Here is a 16,888-nt window from a genome sequence, read left to right on the forward strand (position 1 = left end):
GCTGAGTCCATATGGAACCTGGTGTCCTATGTGGTGATTGAAATCTTGGTGTATGCATAATGGGAAAATGTTTTGCCCTTTTTTCCAATAATGGTATAATGATAAGAGTCTTTAAAATAAAATTCTGCTGAAGTGAAGGAAATAATAATGATTACTGGTGCCCAGACAGAATAAAGTTACGTTGCATAGGTACACTGTGAAACTTGAGAAAGAGAATTTTTGGTTAGCTATCTTCATAGATGACAATTAAGTATTTATTATTTATTCGTGTCACAAGTATACTTGCATTAACACTGCAATGAAGTTATTGTGAAAATCCCCTAGTCGCCACACTGTTCGGGCACACAGAGGGAGAATTTAACATGGCCAATGCACCTAACCAGCACGTCTTTTGGATTGCGGGAGGAAGCTGGAGCATCCTGAGGAAACCCACACAAACATGGGGAGAACGTGCAAACTCCACAGACAGTGACCCAAGTCGGGAATCAAACCTGGGTCCCTGGCGCTGTGAGACAACAGTGCTAACCGCTGTGCCACCATGCCGCTGTAACAATTAAAATTGTTATGGTAACAAAAAACCCACGACAAGTTGAAAGTTTTATATTGACAATAAATTTCAGAAAACGCTGGCCAGCTGGAACATAGCAAACTTCCGCAGTGCTGACTCTTGCCAATAAATAAAGTATAACGGACAGCAACCGTCTGGCAGACTAAGCTTGTTTGAGGTATTTACAGACAGGAATACCCCAAGGCTATTTTGTCTGTGGCCACCTTTAAGTACAATCCTGCTTCAGCCTTTTAAAATAGACGCATCTAAAACACGCAGCACACTGTTTACAAGGGGTTAAGTGTTGTGAAAGCTCAAAAGAAATGAATTAGAAACGTAATTCCTGAAACGGCTGTAATCTGTGCCACATCAGAGGGTTTAATTGTATCATTGCCGTGAGCTCTTTACTAACATTAGCATCTCACGACGTTACGCAATTGCATATCATTTGAACCACTGCGAGCAATCAACTGGAGACGCACGAGCATGGAAATAATTTTAGTTCAAGGTAGCTAATACTGGCTCATAACTCTTGCGAGCCAGCCAGCCAAGGCTGTAATTTGGAAAGGCTCCCAGGATGAAAAAAACAAAGACAGGAGACCCAAAGAGATCATTCGGGGCAGTCAATTTTCCGTGGCTGCGTGCAATCACAGCAGCCTCTCCCATTTCATTTCCCCGATTGTGGGGGCAGGGGGAACTTAGGTAAGAATTCTCATAAACCTTCTTCAAATATGGAACAATAAAGCATTTTCAACTAGATCCCACAAATATCCTGTTGCCCCAACAAAAATCTCTTTTACAATATTCTACGTTAAGGTGACTACTTGTCTGACTTCATACCAGAATGTCCATTTGGGATCACTGGGAAAAAGTGATTGAGTACGTGCAGATTACTTATTTATTGGCTGTGGGGTTTCAAGCAGTCACTATGGCTATTTTGCTGCTGCAATCAGCCCAATAGTCATTTAGCTCACAAGAGGCATGGCGGAAGGCCCAACAGGCATTGCTGGGTCGTTAAGGATGTTTAAGGCTGAGACAGGCAGATTTTTAATCAGTAAGGGAATCGAGGGTTGTGGGGATAAGGCGGGAAAGTGGAGTTGAGGATTATAATATCAGGTCAAGGATGTTCTCACTGAATCGCTGAGCAGACTTGATGGGTCCAATGGCTGATGCCAGTACAGGTAACCATGAAGCCATTAGGGAGCATTGGAAAGACTCAACTAGCTCTTTAGTGCTCTCTGAAAAGAAAACCTGGGCCTGCAGCAACAGGATGGACTCACAAATGGCCACGAGAATGCCTTCTGAAGTTGCCTCAAGTGCCAGCAATATCTAAACCACTAGAAAATCCACCACGAGCATGTAATGGGACTAAGGATAGGTCCTACCACATCCCAATGCTCCACCAGTCTCCTCCTGCATTTCATTATCTTACGCTACTATCATATTTTTATTCCTTTCCCCCTCATAGAACCATAGGATTCCTACAGTGCAGAAAGGGGTAATTCAGCCCATTGGGTCTGCACCGACTCTCCAAAAGAATGTCTTATCTAGGCACACTTCCACTCATCCTATCCCCATAACCCTGTGCATTTAGCATGGCCAACTCACCTAACCTACACATCTTTGGGCACTAAGGATCAATTTAGCATAGCCATTCCATCCAACCTGCACACCTTTGGAAACCAGAGAAGCACCCAGAGGAAACCCACACAGACGCAGGGAGAACGTGCAAACTCCACACAGATAGTCACCCAAGGGTGGAATCAAGCTCGGGTCCCTGGCACTGTGAGGCAGCAGTGCTAACAGCTGTGCCTCTGTGTCACATGCGCTCATCTAGCTTCCCTTTCAATGTATGTATAGCAATTGCCTCAGATATTCCTGGAGGAAGGGTGTTTCACATCATTACCACTCCTGGGATACAAACGTTTCTCCTATCATAGAAATCCTACAGTGCAGAAAGAGGCTATTTGGCCGTCTGCATCGACCACAATCCCACCCAGGCCCTACCCCCATATCCTTACACATTTTACCCACTAATCCCTCTAACCTACACATTTCAGGACATTAAGGGGCAATTTTAGCATGGCCAATCAACCTAACCCGCACATCTTTGGACTGTCAGAGGAAACCGGAGCACCTGGAAGAAACCAACACAGACACGGGGAGAATGTGCAAACTCCACACAGACAGTGACCCAAGCTGGGAATTGAACCCAGGTCCCTGACCTGTGAAGCAGCAGTGCTAACCACTGTGCTACCGTGCCACCCGATAGTGCAATAGTGAGTTCACTATTGCATTCCTTCGTGACCACCTTACATTTAGGACTTATGGTTCTGAATTCACACAGTATCGGAATTTCCTAGAACACATCATAATTCATTCAAAAAATGCTGTGATCTGTTTTGGGAAATAAATGATTAATCGCTCCAATTAACACTCACCAACATGCAACTTGGGGAAAGACCCCTGTTAAAAATCAAAGTGATTTTGACTCTGACTCACCTGTCTGTAGCCCACCATAATCATTCTGACCAATACCACGTTGATGTGGGTACCCAATGATTCATCATGGTAGATTTCATCAACCTGCAACAACAAAAACCAAATGGTCTCAAACTCAAGTATGTCCAAGTCAGTGTGCTCCTGCTGGGCAAGCGACCACATACCGGTGATACCTCACCTTAGGAACGTGTTCAATCCTTTCTCCAAATTTTCTCTTTTTACTCAAGCAATTAGCATGGGAGAAAAAAAACAAAAATGGAACACAGGGCAATGCTAATATTTCTCTGTAAACTAACACCCAGCTAACAAAGTCGCAGAGATGTTGAAACTTGTTGAACATTTTTCGAACATGTTATTAATTAAGGTGGTTTTTAAAATGTGCTTATGACTTGGAGATTTGTGGAAACTTATTTTTTGTGTGTTCTCACATTGGGTGACACAGTGGTAGCACTGCTGCCTCACAGTGTCAGGAGCCCGGGTTCAATTCCCAGCTTGGGTCACTGTCTGTTTCGAGTTTGCTCTTTCTCCCCGTGTCTGCGTGGGTTTCCTCCGGGTGCTCCGGTTTCCTCCCACAGTCTGAAAGACGTGCCAGTTAGGTGCATTGGCCGTGCTAAATTCTCCCTCAGTATACCCGAACAGACATCAGAGTGTGGCAATCAGAGAATTTTCACAGTAACTCCATTGCAGCATTAACACAAGCTTATTTGTGACTAATTAGTAAACTTTACTTTTACTTTCTTTTTTGCTTCACATATGGGCAACAAATACTGGCCAGCCAGCGACGCCCATGTCCCACAAATGAATAAAAGAAAAGTCATCTGTAAAACTGACACTGAGGAAAATGGGAAATATGGGGGGGGGGGGTCTTCCAGTCCGCGGAGGCCGTTTCACAGGCTTCCCACTGGGTGCCACGGCCTCTATACATCTCCCAGGCAAAGATTTCCAGACTAGTTAGCTCCCTGCCGACTGGCTGGCTACAGTATGGAAATCAAGATTTCAATGTCACTCGCAGGCCCAGGACTGAGGTCTTGGGGTCCGCTAGCATGTCCCCAGCAACAGGAGTATTTCACTCCAGTGGGATTTACAATAGCTCCCCACGGGGAACAGGCAGCCGACCCCCCTGGAGGAAAGAGAGGCCATTGAGGCCAACCCCCCCCCCAACCCCCCCACCCCCCCAACCCCCCACCCCCCCACCCCCACCCCCCCCCCCAACCCCCCCCCCCCCCAACCCCCCACCCCCCCCCCCCCCCCCCCCTCCCCCCTCCCCCCCAGAAGGTCAGGAGTAAGCGAAGGGGTGCCGCTTCGGCAGAGCCAGCCTGGCACCCTGGCACTGCCCTCCAGGCATTGGACAGTGACAAGGGGCGGGGTCTATTTGGGGGTGATTGTTGGGGGTGGGGACCCCCTCTGCCATCAATTGGGATAGTAAAAAGTCTGACAACACCAGGTTTTAGTCCAACCTATTCATTTGATAAATAAATAGGTTGGACTAAAACCTGGTGTTGTCAGACTTTTTACTGTGTTTACGCCAGTCCAACGCCGGCATACCCACATCATCAATTGGGATCACAGGCAAAGGCCTTCTGAGCACCAGCCCCCCTCCCCCCCATTCTCCAAGCCAGATGGCCAGCTCGCAAACTGGGGACTTAGAATTTTTTTGGGGGAGAATTGCGACCATGCTCTGAATACGGATGATACCTCATGGTAAACTTCAAGCCTACCAGTATGTTACTGGCCAATGTTGCTGCAGTTGAACTCACTCACTTCTGACGCCCTTCTTCCAAAAATGATGCCAATTGTAGCAATTGATGAACCATTTGTGAACAGTATTTCAGTGTAATAAATACCCTTGCCACTGTTGTAAAATGAACTAAAATACCAATAGTGTTCATCATGGTTTCACGGTAAATGATAAATATGATTCACAAAAGTTTAAAACTCAATAGGTCTACTTGATCACTAAAAGTACCTGGCTTTTGAATTGCTTGTCAATGGTCTGAAGTCCTCATCATATTCAACAACTCACCCATAAAAGATAGCAATACCTAAACAGATCTCAGATAGGAAAACATGGAGATCTAGCTTTGAAATATGGAATGGGAGTTTTGTTTACCCTATTTAACAAGCTAAACAGTACGACACATAAGTTCAATAAATTTAGGGTGGTAGCCAAATCTAACCATTTAATTACCACTTCATCGATTAGATCATAGAATCCCTACAGTGCAGAAGGAGGCCATTAGGCCCATCGAGCCTGCACTGACAACAATCCCACCCTGACTCTATCCCCTGTAACCCCACATATTACCCTGCTAATCCCCTTGACACTAAGGAGCAATTTAGCATGGCCAATCCATCTGACCCACACATCTTCAAACTGTGGGAGGACACCAACACAGACATGGGGAAAAATTGCAAATTCCACACAGTCACCTGAAGCCAGAATTGAACCTGGGTTCCTGGTACTAACTACTGCCACCACTTCCTTTAGTTAAAGATTAAAGGTGCAAATTAAATTGATGTCCAACTGGCTCTGCAATGAAGTATAATCTGCCTTCTTGTGGTACTGTGCATGTATCCAGGCCACAGATTTGGAATATGTTGGTGAAGTTTGCTGACAGCAATATGGTGCTCCAAGACAAAGCAATACCTTTGTATCTTGACAATCTGTTGGCATATTCACCACTAACAGGTGAGAAATGAAAGGAATACGCAAACACAGATTTTCATACACTATGTATTGAGCAACATCCCTTGGCTGTTTGTGCTTTATACTTACTCACAGTCACCAGAATCAGCTCTGCCGCAAATGATGTCTCTCAGCCACCTCACAGTACGAGAAATTCAGGTTCAATTCCAGCCTTGGGTCACTGTCTGTGTGGAGTCTACACATTCTCCCAGTGTCTGCGTGGGTTTCCTCTAGGTGCTTTGTTTCCTCCACAGTCCAAAGATGTGCAGGTTAGATGTACTGGCCATTCTAAATTGTCCCTTAGTGTCCAATGATGTGCAGGTTAGGTGGATTGGCCATGCTAAATTGCCCCTCAGTATCAAAAGATGTGTAAGTTAGGTGGATTGGCTATGCTAAATTGCCCCTTAGTATCCAAAGATGTGTAGGTTAGGCAGATTAGCCATGGTTAAAAAATACCACGCGGGGTTACAGGGATAGGGCGGAGGGAAGGACCTGGGTAAGATGTTCTTTTGGAGAGTCAGTACAGGCTCGATAGGCTGAACAGCCTCCTTCCTCATTGTCGGGATTCTATGGATTCTGCACATATCCCCTTTAAAAGTTTCACCACCCTCTCCTCTCCAACCATCCATGAACAGGAAAGCAATTCCTCCACAGGGATCAATGCACCATTTGGAAGAATTTATAACATTCCGAAGACTTCCCTCAGAACAACTTCCCTCGAGAACTGGACTCTCTGCTTAGTACATTAAGGTTTCCTCCATTTCTCAGGTGAACACATATTTTCTGCATGACAACAAGCAACACTGCCAACATTACAGTTTACGGGGATCAAGGATCTAATTCCTAGCTGGTTAAACTCCCTGTCATTGAAAATGAATTTTTATTGATAGCTTCAATTTAACAATGATGACAGACTGGATGGAAAAAGCCAGTGTAATTTTACTGGATGGATGGCAACTGTGCATTATTATCATGAAAGTTACTCAGACATTTCTTTATATGTCTTTTAAGAAGGAGAGGAAATAGAGAGTTATTACCTCTTCTGCTTAAATGAAAAGTCACACAAGACAATCTCATTTGGGAATGAAGACAACAGAACTCGGCGCCCAAATTTTTAGTCACGTGTTTTCTTTGAGCCCTTTGCTGAGCAAACATCTCGGCCAGTTGGATTAAAAAGGCAAATCTCTCCTGAATGGTCAAGTCCGTCTCCCTTAACTGTGCATATAGTAACCGTGTTTAATCAGGAGAAATATTGCCTTAATCTGTGAAAACACGTCCTGTGCTTTTAACAGCTTCATACAGAGCCAGCGTGTTGACACTGGAAGGGATTCAATGGTTGAAGAAAGGCGTGAGGAGCTGCTAATGTCGAACAATAAACTGATTGGTTGTGAAAAAATAAATAGAGCAGGGCTGACATCAGTGGAGGACAAAGCTAACATTCAGAAATCCCATTCACAGACCCGTACTGAACGACAGATCAATCTCCTGGCAGCGAGGAGTCTCCGGTAACACATCCTATTTCATTGTAGCCTGCATACAGCAAGGGGATGGCAACTTTGCCTTCCACCTTGTGATCTGATTTATCTGCTCGGATTGTCACCCATACACACGGTATAAGCTCTGTGGAAATACTCCGCAGTGAAGAATTTAAAAAGTACTCCAATTGCCCCGTATAAAGAAAAAGCACTCAGAGTGGAGGAAAAGCTTCCAGCCAGGCTGCAGGCAAGTTCACCAGTGCAATCGGAGGCCCTTCAGGGGCTCAGGGTCTGTTGCTGGAAAATGGAAAGATTCTTCTCTGCAAGGCAGAAGACACAAACCAGAACAAAAATGTTTCAACTGAGCAGTTATTTAGAACTGTCTTCAATAGCTGTACTTGGGCAGTTATCATTCTGATCTGTAGTACTATGTTCATGATAAAAGTGTACATTCTAAGACCAATGTGCAGAACACTGTGCAGGGCGGCACAGTGTGCAGTGGTTAGCGCTGCCGCCTTACAGCGTCAGGGATCCAGGTTTGATTCCATCCTCAAGTGACTGTGTGGAATTTGCACGTACTCCCTGGATCTGCATGGATTTCTTCCGGCTGCCCTGGTTTCCTCCCACATTCTAAAGTAGATTGGTCACACTCAATTCCCCTTAGTGTCCAAAGATATGCAGTTTAGGTGGATTGGCCATGCTAAATTGTCCCTTTGTGCCCAAAGATGCGCAGACTAGATGGATCGTTCATACTAAATTGCCCCTTAGTGTCCAAATGTGTCGGTTAGGTGGATTGGCCATGTTAAACTGCCCTTTAGTGTCAGGGGGACTAGCAGAGTAAATCCATGGAGTTACGGGGAAAGAGTCTGGGTGGGATTACATTCAGTGCAGACTCGATGGGCTGAATGGCCTCCTTCTGCACTGTAGGTAATCTATGAATCTATGAACAGGAAAAAGGAAAGGTTCAGTTACGACAGTCAAAAAGAACAATGAAGCTGAGTTGATTTCCCAACTACGAAGTTTGCATTGAAGCTGGCTTTTGAGATAAAACCAAGTTCCAATAAACCTACAATTAGCTTGGCATTGTTGCTATATTTAATTAAAGCGTCACGGTAATGTGATGCTTGGATGAGATGTGTGTTGGTTCTGAATCAATGGCATTGTTTTCATTTTTCAATGTTTTCCAAGAAGTATCCCAATAAAGAGTTAATCAAAATGACTGAATGGAGGATTGGCTGAGGAGTGATTGCCTATCATGAGCTATTGGCAGCTAGAGTCATGGGGCAGGTAATTGTAAAATTACCTCTTTAATATGCATTCTGAACACTACATGAAAAATGGTCGGCACAGTAGCTAGCACTGCTGTCTCAATGCCAAGGACGTGGGTTCAATTCAGACCTCAGATGACAGTGTGGAGTTTGCAAGTTCTCCCCGCGTCTGTGTGAGCTTTCTCCAGATGCTCCAGTTTCCTCCAAAGAAGTTCAGGTTAGATAGATTGGCCGTGCTAAGTTATCTCTTAGTGTCCAGAGATGTGTAGGTTGGATGGATTGACCACACTAAATTGCACCTTAGTGTCAGGGGGCTTAGCAGGGTAAATACGTGGGGTTACGGGGCGAAGGCCTGGATGGGATTGTTGTCAGGGCAGGCTCAATGGCCAAATGGCTTCCTTCTGCACTGTATTGATTCTATGATGCTATGAATAGCACCAGCTAGAGTTGTAGAGAGCAGGAATCTGCCAATTTCAGTCCTCTATCTTGTCAAAGGTGGTCAACTACACCAAGGAAGGAATGGAATCAATTATCTCCGTGTTCAAAATTCCCAGGAAGAGAAAAATCAAGTTTCCCAAATCTAATACCATCCAGCGCATTTGCACGGACACCAAGTAAGAATAAAAAATCCGAAAGTTGGGCGTGCAGTGTAGCACTACCCTTTTGCAAGCTAATGCACTAAGTCAAATATTTACTGAATTATAAAAACACACTTCATGTCATTTGAATTTTCTGTGTTGAGTTGAATATGGCATAAGTTCAGCTCATATAAAGTGATATTTCTTCAGCTATTCCAATCCCTACAGGGAGAATGGCCAAGCTTGAAAGAACACACCTGTTTTCAAGAAATCAGCGATAATATCAGAGATATAGATCTTTCTACAACTCTTACCTACGTGAAGAGTTACGGCATGACTACAACATTTCTGTCAAAAAAACGACTGTCCTGATTTTGTACATGCACAAGGTTTTGTGTGCCCAGGATTCAGAATTATTTTTAATAATACAATAATGACTACATGTTAATTGATGATCCTCCAGGCCAACAGAAATAGTTCTTCATGTAAGCTGTAATTCATGAGATGCCAAATATTTCTTGGCAAAGCAGCCTGCAGAAAAGCTCTCCAAAAGTTTAAGAGGAAACCCCCAATTCCAAACGATTTCAGAAACTATCTTTGATAAATGAATATGCACAGAAGGCGGTTGTCTAGCTCTGCAGCAAGGGAACCAAGAGTCAGAAACCTACTTGAACTCATCCATCATCCATCATGTCGCAGAGGCATCTCTTCGTGACGGTATCAGTAGGAGTTACCACTGCACAGTCCTACTGGGGACAAAGTCCAGCCTTCACATTGAGGATACCCCATCATTGTGCTGTATGGCATTACCACCATGCGAAATGAGATACATCAGGAAATTTGGCATGTCCGCTACGACTCTCACCAACTTTTACAGATACAGCTTGGAAAGCATTCTTTCTGGTTGTATCACAGCTTGCTATGGCTCCTGCTCTGCCCAAGACTGCAAGAAACTACAAAGGATCGTAAACGAAGCCCAGGCCATCACGCAAACCAGCCTCCCATCCATTGATTCCGCCTGCCTCAGGAAAGCAGCCTGCATAATCACACTGGACATACTCCCTTCCACTTTCTTCCTCCACCAGGAAAAAGATACAAAAGTCTGAGATCAAGTACCAACCGACTCAAGAACAGCTTCTTCCCTGCTGCCATCAGGCTTTTGAATGGACCTATCTTATATTAAGTTGATCTTTCTCTACACCCTAGCTAAGAGACTACATTCTGCACTTTCCTTCTCTATCACCGGTATGCTTTGTCTGTATAGTGCGCAAGAAACAATACTTTTCACTGTATACTAATACATGGTGACAATAATAAATCAAATTAAAAGATTTCAAACAGATCTAGCAGTTCAAACTGAGCATCCATGAGGCACTGTAGACCATCATCATTATATTCAACCACAATCTGCAAACTCAGATTAGGGCATCTCTCTCTATTATCACCATCAAGCTGCAGGATCAATCCTGGTTCAAAGCAGAATGCAGAAGGAACGGATCACCCAGCACCGATGTAGGCACCAGAAACGACAACAACATAGCCCAGTCCTGCTAACTCTGCAAAGCCCTCCTTACTAACATTTGGGGCTTGTGTCAAAATTGGGAAGTGTGTCATAGACTGGTCAAGCAACAGCCTGGCACAGTTACACAGAATCACATCTTACAATGTCCCACACATCCCCATGCCTGGATCTGTCCTGTTCCAGCTACACGACAGACCCACTCAAGTTGGCTGCACGGTTGTATACAGTTGGGAGACAGTTGCTTTGAAAGTTCTAAATATCAACTCCAGTCCCTGTGTCTCAAGTCACCAGGGCAAACATAGGTAAGGAAGCTTCCGCAAAGGCCACTCTGCTCCTGACCTCATTGACGATAGGACTGAAGTCAAGGTAAGGTGATAGTAACTGCCCTTGACATCAAAGCAGCATTTTACTGAGTGCGGCATTAAGGACCTAATACAACAAAGATCAATGATGATAAAGGGGGAAACCTTTCCACTGTTTGGAGTCATACCTAACACAAAGGAAAATGGCTGTGTTTGCTAGATACCAATCATCTCAGTCCCAGGATATCACTGTTGGAGTTCCTCAGGATGGTGTACTAGGCCCAAGCATCTTCAGCCACTTCAGTAATGACCTTTCCTCCAACATAAGGGTGTTCCCTGATGACTGCATAATGTTCACTACCAGTCGCAACTGAAGCAGTTTGTGTCTGCAAATAGCAAGACCTGGACAACATGTAGGCTTGGACTGTAAGTGGCCAGTAACAGTCATACCACACAAGTTCCAGGCAATGACCATGTCTTGTCTCCAACAAGGGATAATCTAACCATCTCCCCCTTAACATTCCAACAGCATTACCATCACTGAATACCCCACCATCAACAATCTAGGGGTTATCATTGACCAGAAACTTAATTGGACCAGCCACATTAATACTGTGGTGACAAGCTCAGATAAGAAGCTGGGGATTCTGCAGCAAGTATCTCATTTCCCAATTCCCGAAAGTCTGTCCACCATCTACAAGTCAGGAATGTGAAGGTATATTCTCCACTTCCGCTGCCTTGGAAAAGCAACCAACATAATCAAGGACCCCACGCACCCCAAACCCATCTCTTCCACCTTCTTCCATTGAGAAAATGATACAAAAGTCCGAGGTACCAACCGACTCAAGAACAGCTTCTTCCCTGCTGCCTTCAGACTTTTGGATGGACCTACCATATATTAAGTTGATCTTTCTCTATACTCTAGCTATAACTGTAACACCACCCTCTCCTTCCTCTCCCTATGTACTCTATGAATGGTATGCTTTGTCTGTACAGTGCGCAAGAAACAATATTTTTCACTATATCCCAATACATGAGACAATAATAAATCAAACGAAATGAATGCAGCTCCAACAATACTGAACAGGCTTGATGCCTTTCAGGACAAAGCAGCCCGCTTAATTGGCACCCCAATCATTCCCTCACCAACGACTCACACTGGCAGCAGTATGTACGAACTACAAAATGCACTCCAACAGTCTACCATGGCTTCTTCAACAGCATCTTCCAAACCCTCAATCTCTATCACACAAAAGGATACAGACGTGGGATGCATGGGAATACCACCACCTGCACGTTCCCCTGCAAGTCACACATCACCCTGCCTCACAATTATATTGCTGTTCTTCTACAGCTGCTGGGTCAAAATCCTGCAACGCCCTTCCTCGCAGCACTATGGGGTGTACCTACACCACAAGAACCACAGCAGTTCAAGGTGGAGGCTCACCACCACCTTCTCAAGGGTAAAATGAGCAGCGGGTAATAAATACCAGCCTTGCCAGCAACATCCTCAGTCCAAGAACAAATTAAAGAGAGGCACCTGTGACAGTGCAGCGTACACACAGTGCTGCAATCGGAGTCTCAGCCTGGATAACGGGCTCAAATTCCTGAACTGAGGGTGAACGTATAACCTTCTCATTCAAACGTACCCAGGCTTCACTTGTGTATTTGAATCCTGTATTGCAAACCTTTCCCATCAAATGCCTAAATATATTCCATTCACTTTTCTTGTATGGGTGGGGGATGGCTTATCAAAATGTTACTATTTTGCTTCTCCTTGAGGTATAAAATTCAGGTCAGTTTAAGCGAAAAAGATGAAGAATCCTTGCAGTAAGTCTCGCCCAGCCCAATCTGTTTGCACCCTCATTTACAATTCTTGGCATAGACAGGCGTTGCTTGTGCCAGAGTCAAGTGCTATTTACACATGGTGCAGACGCAATTTGAAGATTGGCAATGCCTACAAAAAATCATTTTGATTTACAGTAAAATAGTGCTGCGGGCCATATTTAAAGAACAGCAGACTGGCGGGCTGTGGTGACAGATTCCTGATGTAGCTAAGCTCTTTATCACTGGGTCAACGTTGGTAGAATTGATCGCTGCCACTGTTCGCCCCAGAAATTAAAACTACTAACTTAACCGGATAACCGTTACTATTTTAGCAGAGGAGCTAACCCACTTGGAACAATTCCTTGTTAAAATGTAATGCACGATACATGTATATCTACCAACTTAGCTATAATTTCATATTACTGGAAAGAATCAAATGCTTTATCTCAAAAAACTGAGGTGCATAGTTAAATTTAGTTGCATGCAAAATAGAATATATTTATTAAAAACTGGACATTAAGAATTGTGTCATCCCTGATTATCGTTTCATTTTGTCCTTTCCCTCAATATTGGAATTTACTCCAAGTTAACGTTTGCAGCAAAGTCCATGGTCCTGATAGTTACAAGAATGTGGAGAAATTTCAATGATTCCCTACAGTACAGAAGGAAACCATTTGGCCCATCGAGTCTGTACTGACCACAGTCCCACCCAGGCCCTATAACCCCACGTATTTACCCTGCTGAAGCCCCTGACACTAGAGGCAATTTAGCCTGGCCAATCAACCTAACCAGCACAGCTTTGGAGTGTGGGAGGAAACCGGAGCACCCAGAGGAAACCTACACAGACTTGGGGAGAACGTGCAAACTCCAAAAAGGCAGTGACCCGAGGCTGGAATTGAACCTGGGAACCTGGCGCTGTGAGGCAGCAATGCTTTCCACTGTGTCGCTCACTCAGCCAGGTTGAGGACACAGTCCTGTCCAATTTAATGGCGGTCCATCAATGTAATTTTCTCATCTATTTTCCACTCAATGGGAAAACCAGTAGTGAGGAGGAAGTCAAGCTGGGGATCCTTGGATGGGGAGGGGGGTGGTGGTGGAATTAGGTGGGCGGAGGAGAAGGGCTGGTTTCTGACAATCGCAAGCTCCAGGTCACAGGAGGTTACCCATCACAGCAGAGAGGCCAGGATTGGCGAAAGCGAGACCGATCATGCTACCCATCTAAGTAGCCTAAGGGAGCATGCCTATTCCACTTAACCCACAAGGAGTGTTATAAAAGAAACACCTTGTTGTGCTGGCAGTTCTCACCTGTACTTCACTGCCGGGTTTCCCCAAGTTGTGGGAAGCTGAGCAGCAGCTGCTAAACTTCAATGAAATTATCAAGTGCATGGTGTGATCACAAAGTGTCCTACCTCCCCAAGAAAATGCTCAAGATACATGACTACAAAAACATACAATGGACACATACCAAACAGATTGCAAATCGCTTTTGTCTTAGAGATTTCATTCACAGCAGGAAAGCCATTGTTCTGATGTTTCATACTTATGTTTAAAGTATTATTTTATTCAATCTTCATTGGGACCAACACTGCATTTTCAGTTTTTTTGACTGTATCTTTATAGTACAATTTTGAATTACTTAGATTGTTAGGTGGATTGACCATACTAAATTGTCTCTTACTGGCCAAGGTACACAGATTAGGTAGGTTAGCCATGATCAACGTGCAGGGTTACAAGGCTAACTTTAGTTTTAAAAAGTTTATTCATTAGTGTCACAAGTAGGCTTACACTAACACTGCAATGAAGTTATTGTGAAAATCCCCTCGTCACCAACTCCAACACCTGTTTGAGTTCAGGGACAATTTAGCATGGCCAACGCACCTAACCTGCACGTCTTTCGGGCTGTGGGAGGAAACCGGAGTACCCAAAGGAAATCCACGCAGACTCGGAGAGAATGTGCAAACTCCGCACAATGATCCAAACTGAGAATCGACTCCGGATCCCTGATGCTGTGAGGCAGCAGTGCTAATTACCGTGCCAGTATTTATTGCCCATGCCTACTTATCCTTGGAGGGCATTTGAGAGTCAACCACATTGCAGTGGAGTCATATGTAGGCCTGACCAGGTAAAGTAGATTACCGTCACTAAAGGACATTAGCGAACCAGATGGACTTTTCCAATAATGGTTTCATGGTCATCAGTAATGTTCTGGGGATCTGGGTTCCAGATATTTCAGATATTAATTCCAGATGTTTTTCATTGAATTCAAATTCCACCATTTGCCATGGTGGGATTCGAACCCAGATCCACAGAACATTAGCTGAGTTTCTGGATAAATAGTATAGCAATGATAACACTGGCCATCGCTTCCCCTTAGATGGGTAGCATGATTGGTGCAGGCTTGGAGGGCTGAAGGGTCTGTTCTTGTGCTGTAATTTTGTTTGTTCTTTGTTAAAACAATATTTTTAGGGTCTGATCTACATACTTCGACAGTAATTTTAACACATAAGGAATTAAGAAAAGAGTTTCTAAGCCAAAATACAACAAAGCAAAATAATTAACTTCTTCTGGCTAAGTTATCACCAGCTTCTGTACTTGATCAATCAAAAATATAGTTTTAAAGGAATTTGAAGTTGCTTCTTTAAATTTGATTATTCTTTGAAAAGCAGCACTTCCTCCGATGGCTCTAAAGAATTCAGTAAGAAGTCTCACAACACAAGGTTAAAGTCCAACAGGTTTATTTGGTAGCACGTACTTTCGGACTGCTGCCCCTTCATCAGGTGAGAACAGGATTTGGTTCACAAACAGGACACATACAGACACAAACTCAATTACGCTGAAGAATTCTGCAAAACTAGGTCTGATTGCTATCATAGTGATATACAATAGATTCTGTAATCTACTGTATATCACAAAGGACAAGCTGCAATGACATGCACTTTTCAATTATCGACACAAGAACTTATTCGTAGAAACTATTTGCAAACAGCGAATGAGAAATTTCTGGCTCGGTAACCTGGCTCAAAGTTATGGATTCGCAGAAGTATCAAACAATGCACAGAGTAATAGAGATACGCCATGAATTCAATTCTCCACAAAGTGAGACTGCCACTTGTGTAGCCAAAGCAAATAAAAGTTTGTTCTCATTGTGAGGTTCTCAATTGAAATGAATGGCCATGGTAAAACTGCTGGGTTTACAACACCTTTTTCATCGCGTTGATTTGAGATTCAACTTTGGACATTCAAAGAGACAAACAAAGCTTTGGAGTCTCACCCCTGCATATATTGAATTGCTGCTAGACGCTTAGAATTCATAGAATCCTACAGTACAGATGGAGGCAATTCGGCCCATCGAGTCTGCACTGACAACAATCCCACCTGGACCCTATCCCCATAACACCACACTAATCCTGCTAACTGATGCATCCTGGGTTTTGTTGTATTTTGGCTTAGAATGCTTTTCTTAATTTCTTATGTGCTAAAATAGCCATTGATATATGTAGACCAGACTCTAAAAATATTGTTTTAACAAAGAAAATTACAGCACAGGAACAGGCCCTTTGGCTGTCCAAGCTTGCACTGATCATACTGCCCGTCTAAGGGGAAATTTATCACGGCCAATGTATCTAACCTTTGGAGTGTGGGAGGAAACCAGAGCACCCGGAGGTAACCCACAGACACAAGGAGAACGTGCAGACTCCACAGAGACAGTTGGAAATCGAACCTGAGCCCCTGGCGCTGTGTGGCAGCAGTGCTAACCACTGTGCTACTATGCCATTACTTGGCTTATTAAAATTTTTCTCCGTCTAAGCTATCTTTTTGTCCTGGTCTTGCCATCTGTACTCCAGTTAGTATCACAAGGCAATTGCTTTCACAATGCAAAGCCGCTTTGGCACTCAGAAGATGGTCACAGTCAAATAGATTCTATCCAAAATATTTTAATATTTTGGGATTTAGAATGTGAGCGAGTACCTTAGAACCAGAGAATGCATTCAGTGCAGAAAGAGGCCTTTTGGTCCATGGAGACTGCACTGACTCTCTGAAAGAAGAATCCCACCCAGGCCTCCCTTCCACCCCATCCCTGCAATCCTGCATACTTACTATGGGCAATCTGCCTAACGTGCACACGTTTGGACACTAAGGGGCAATTTAGCATGGCCAATTCTCCTAACCTGCACACTTAG

At 44.1% G+C, this 16,888-nt stretch overlaps 1 protein-coding gene across 2 annotated transcripts in view; it reads right to left on the reverse strand.

Moving 5' to 3' along the window:
- adamts14 (ADAM metallopeptidase with thrombospondin type 1 motif, 14) overlaps positions 1-16,888 on the reverse strand; it is a 172,749-nt gene that overhangs the window by 73,615 nt on the left and 82,246 nt on the right. For both annotated transcript variants that reach the window (XM_080215609.1, XM_080215611.1), the window contains one exon: positions 3,050-3,133. In XM_080215609.1, coding sequence (XP_080071735.1) covers positions 3,050-3,133 — 84 coding nt within the window. The remainder of the gene's footprint in view (positions 1-3,049; positions 3,134-16,888) is intronic.

The sequence above is a fragment of the Carcharhinus amblyrhynchos genome, chromosome 31 (assembly GCF_965287045.1).
Source record: "Carcharhinus amblyrhynchos chromosome 31, sCarAmb.v2.hapA, whole genome shotgun sequence".
In the NCBI taxonomy this organism is placed as follows: domain Eukaryota; kingdom Metazoa; phylum Chordata; class Chondrichthyes; order Carcharhiniformes; family Carcharhinidae; genus Carcharhinus; species Carcharhinus amblyrhynchos.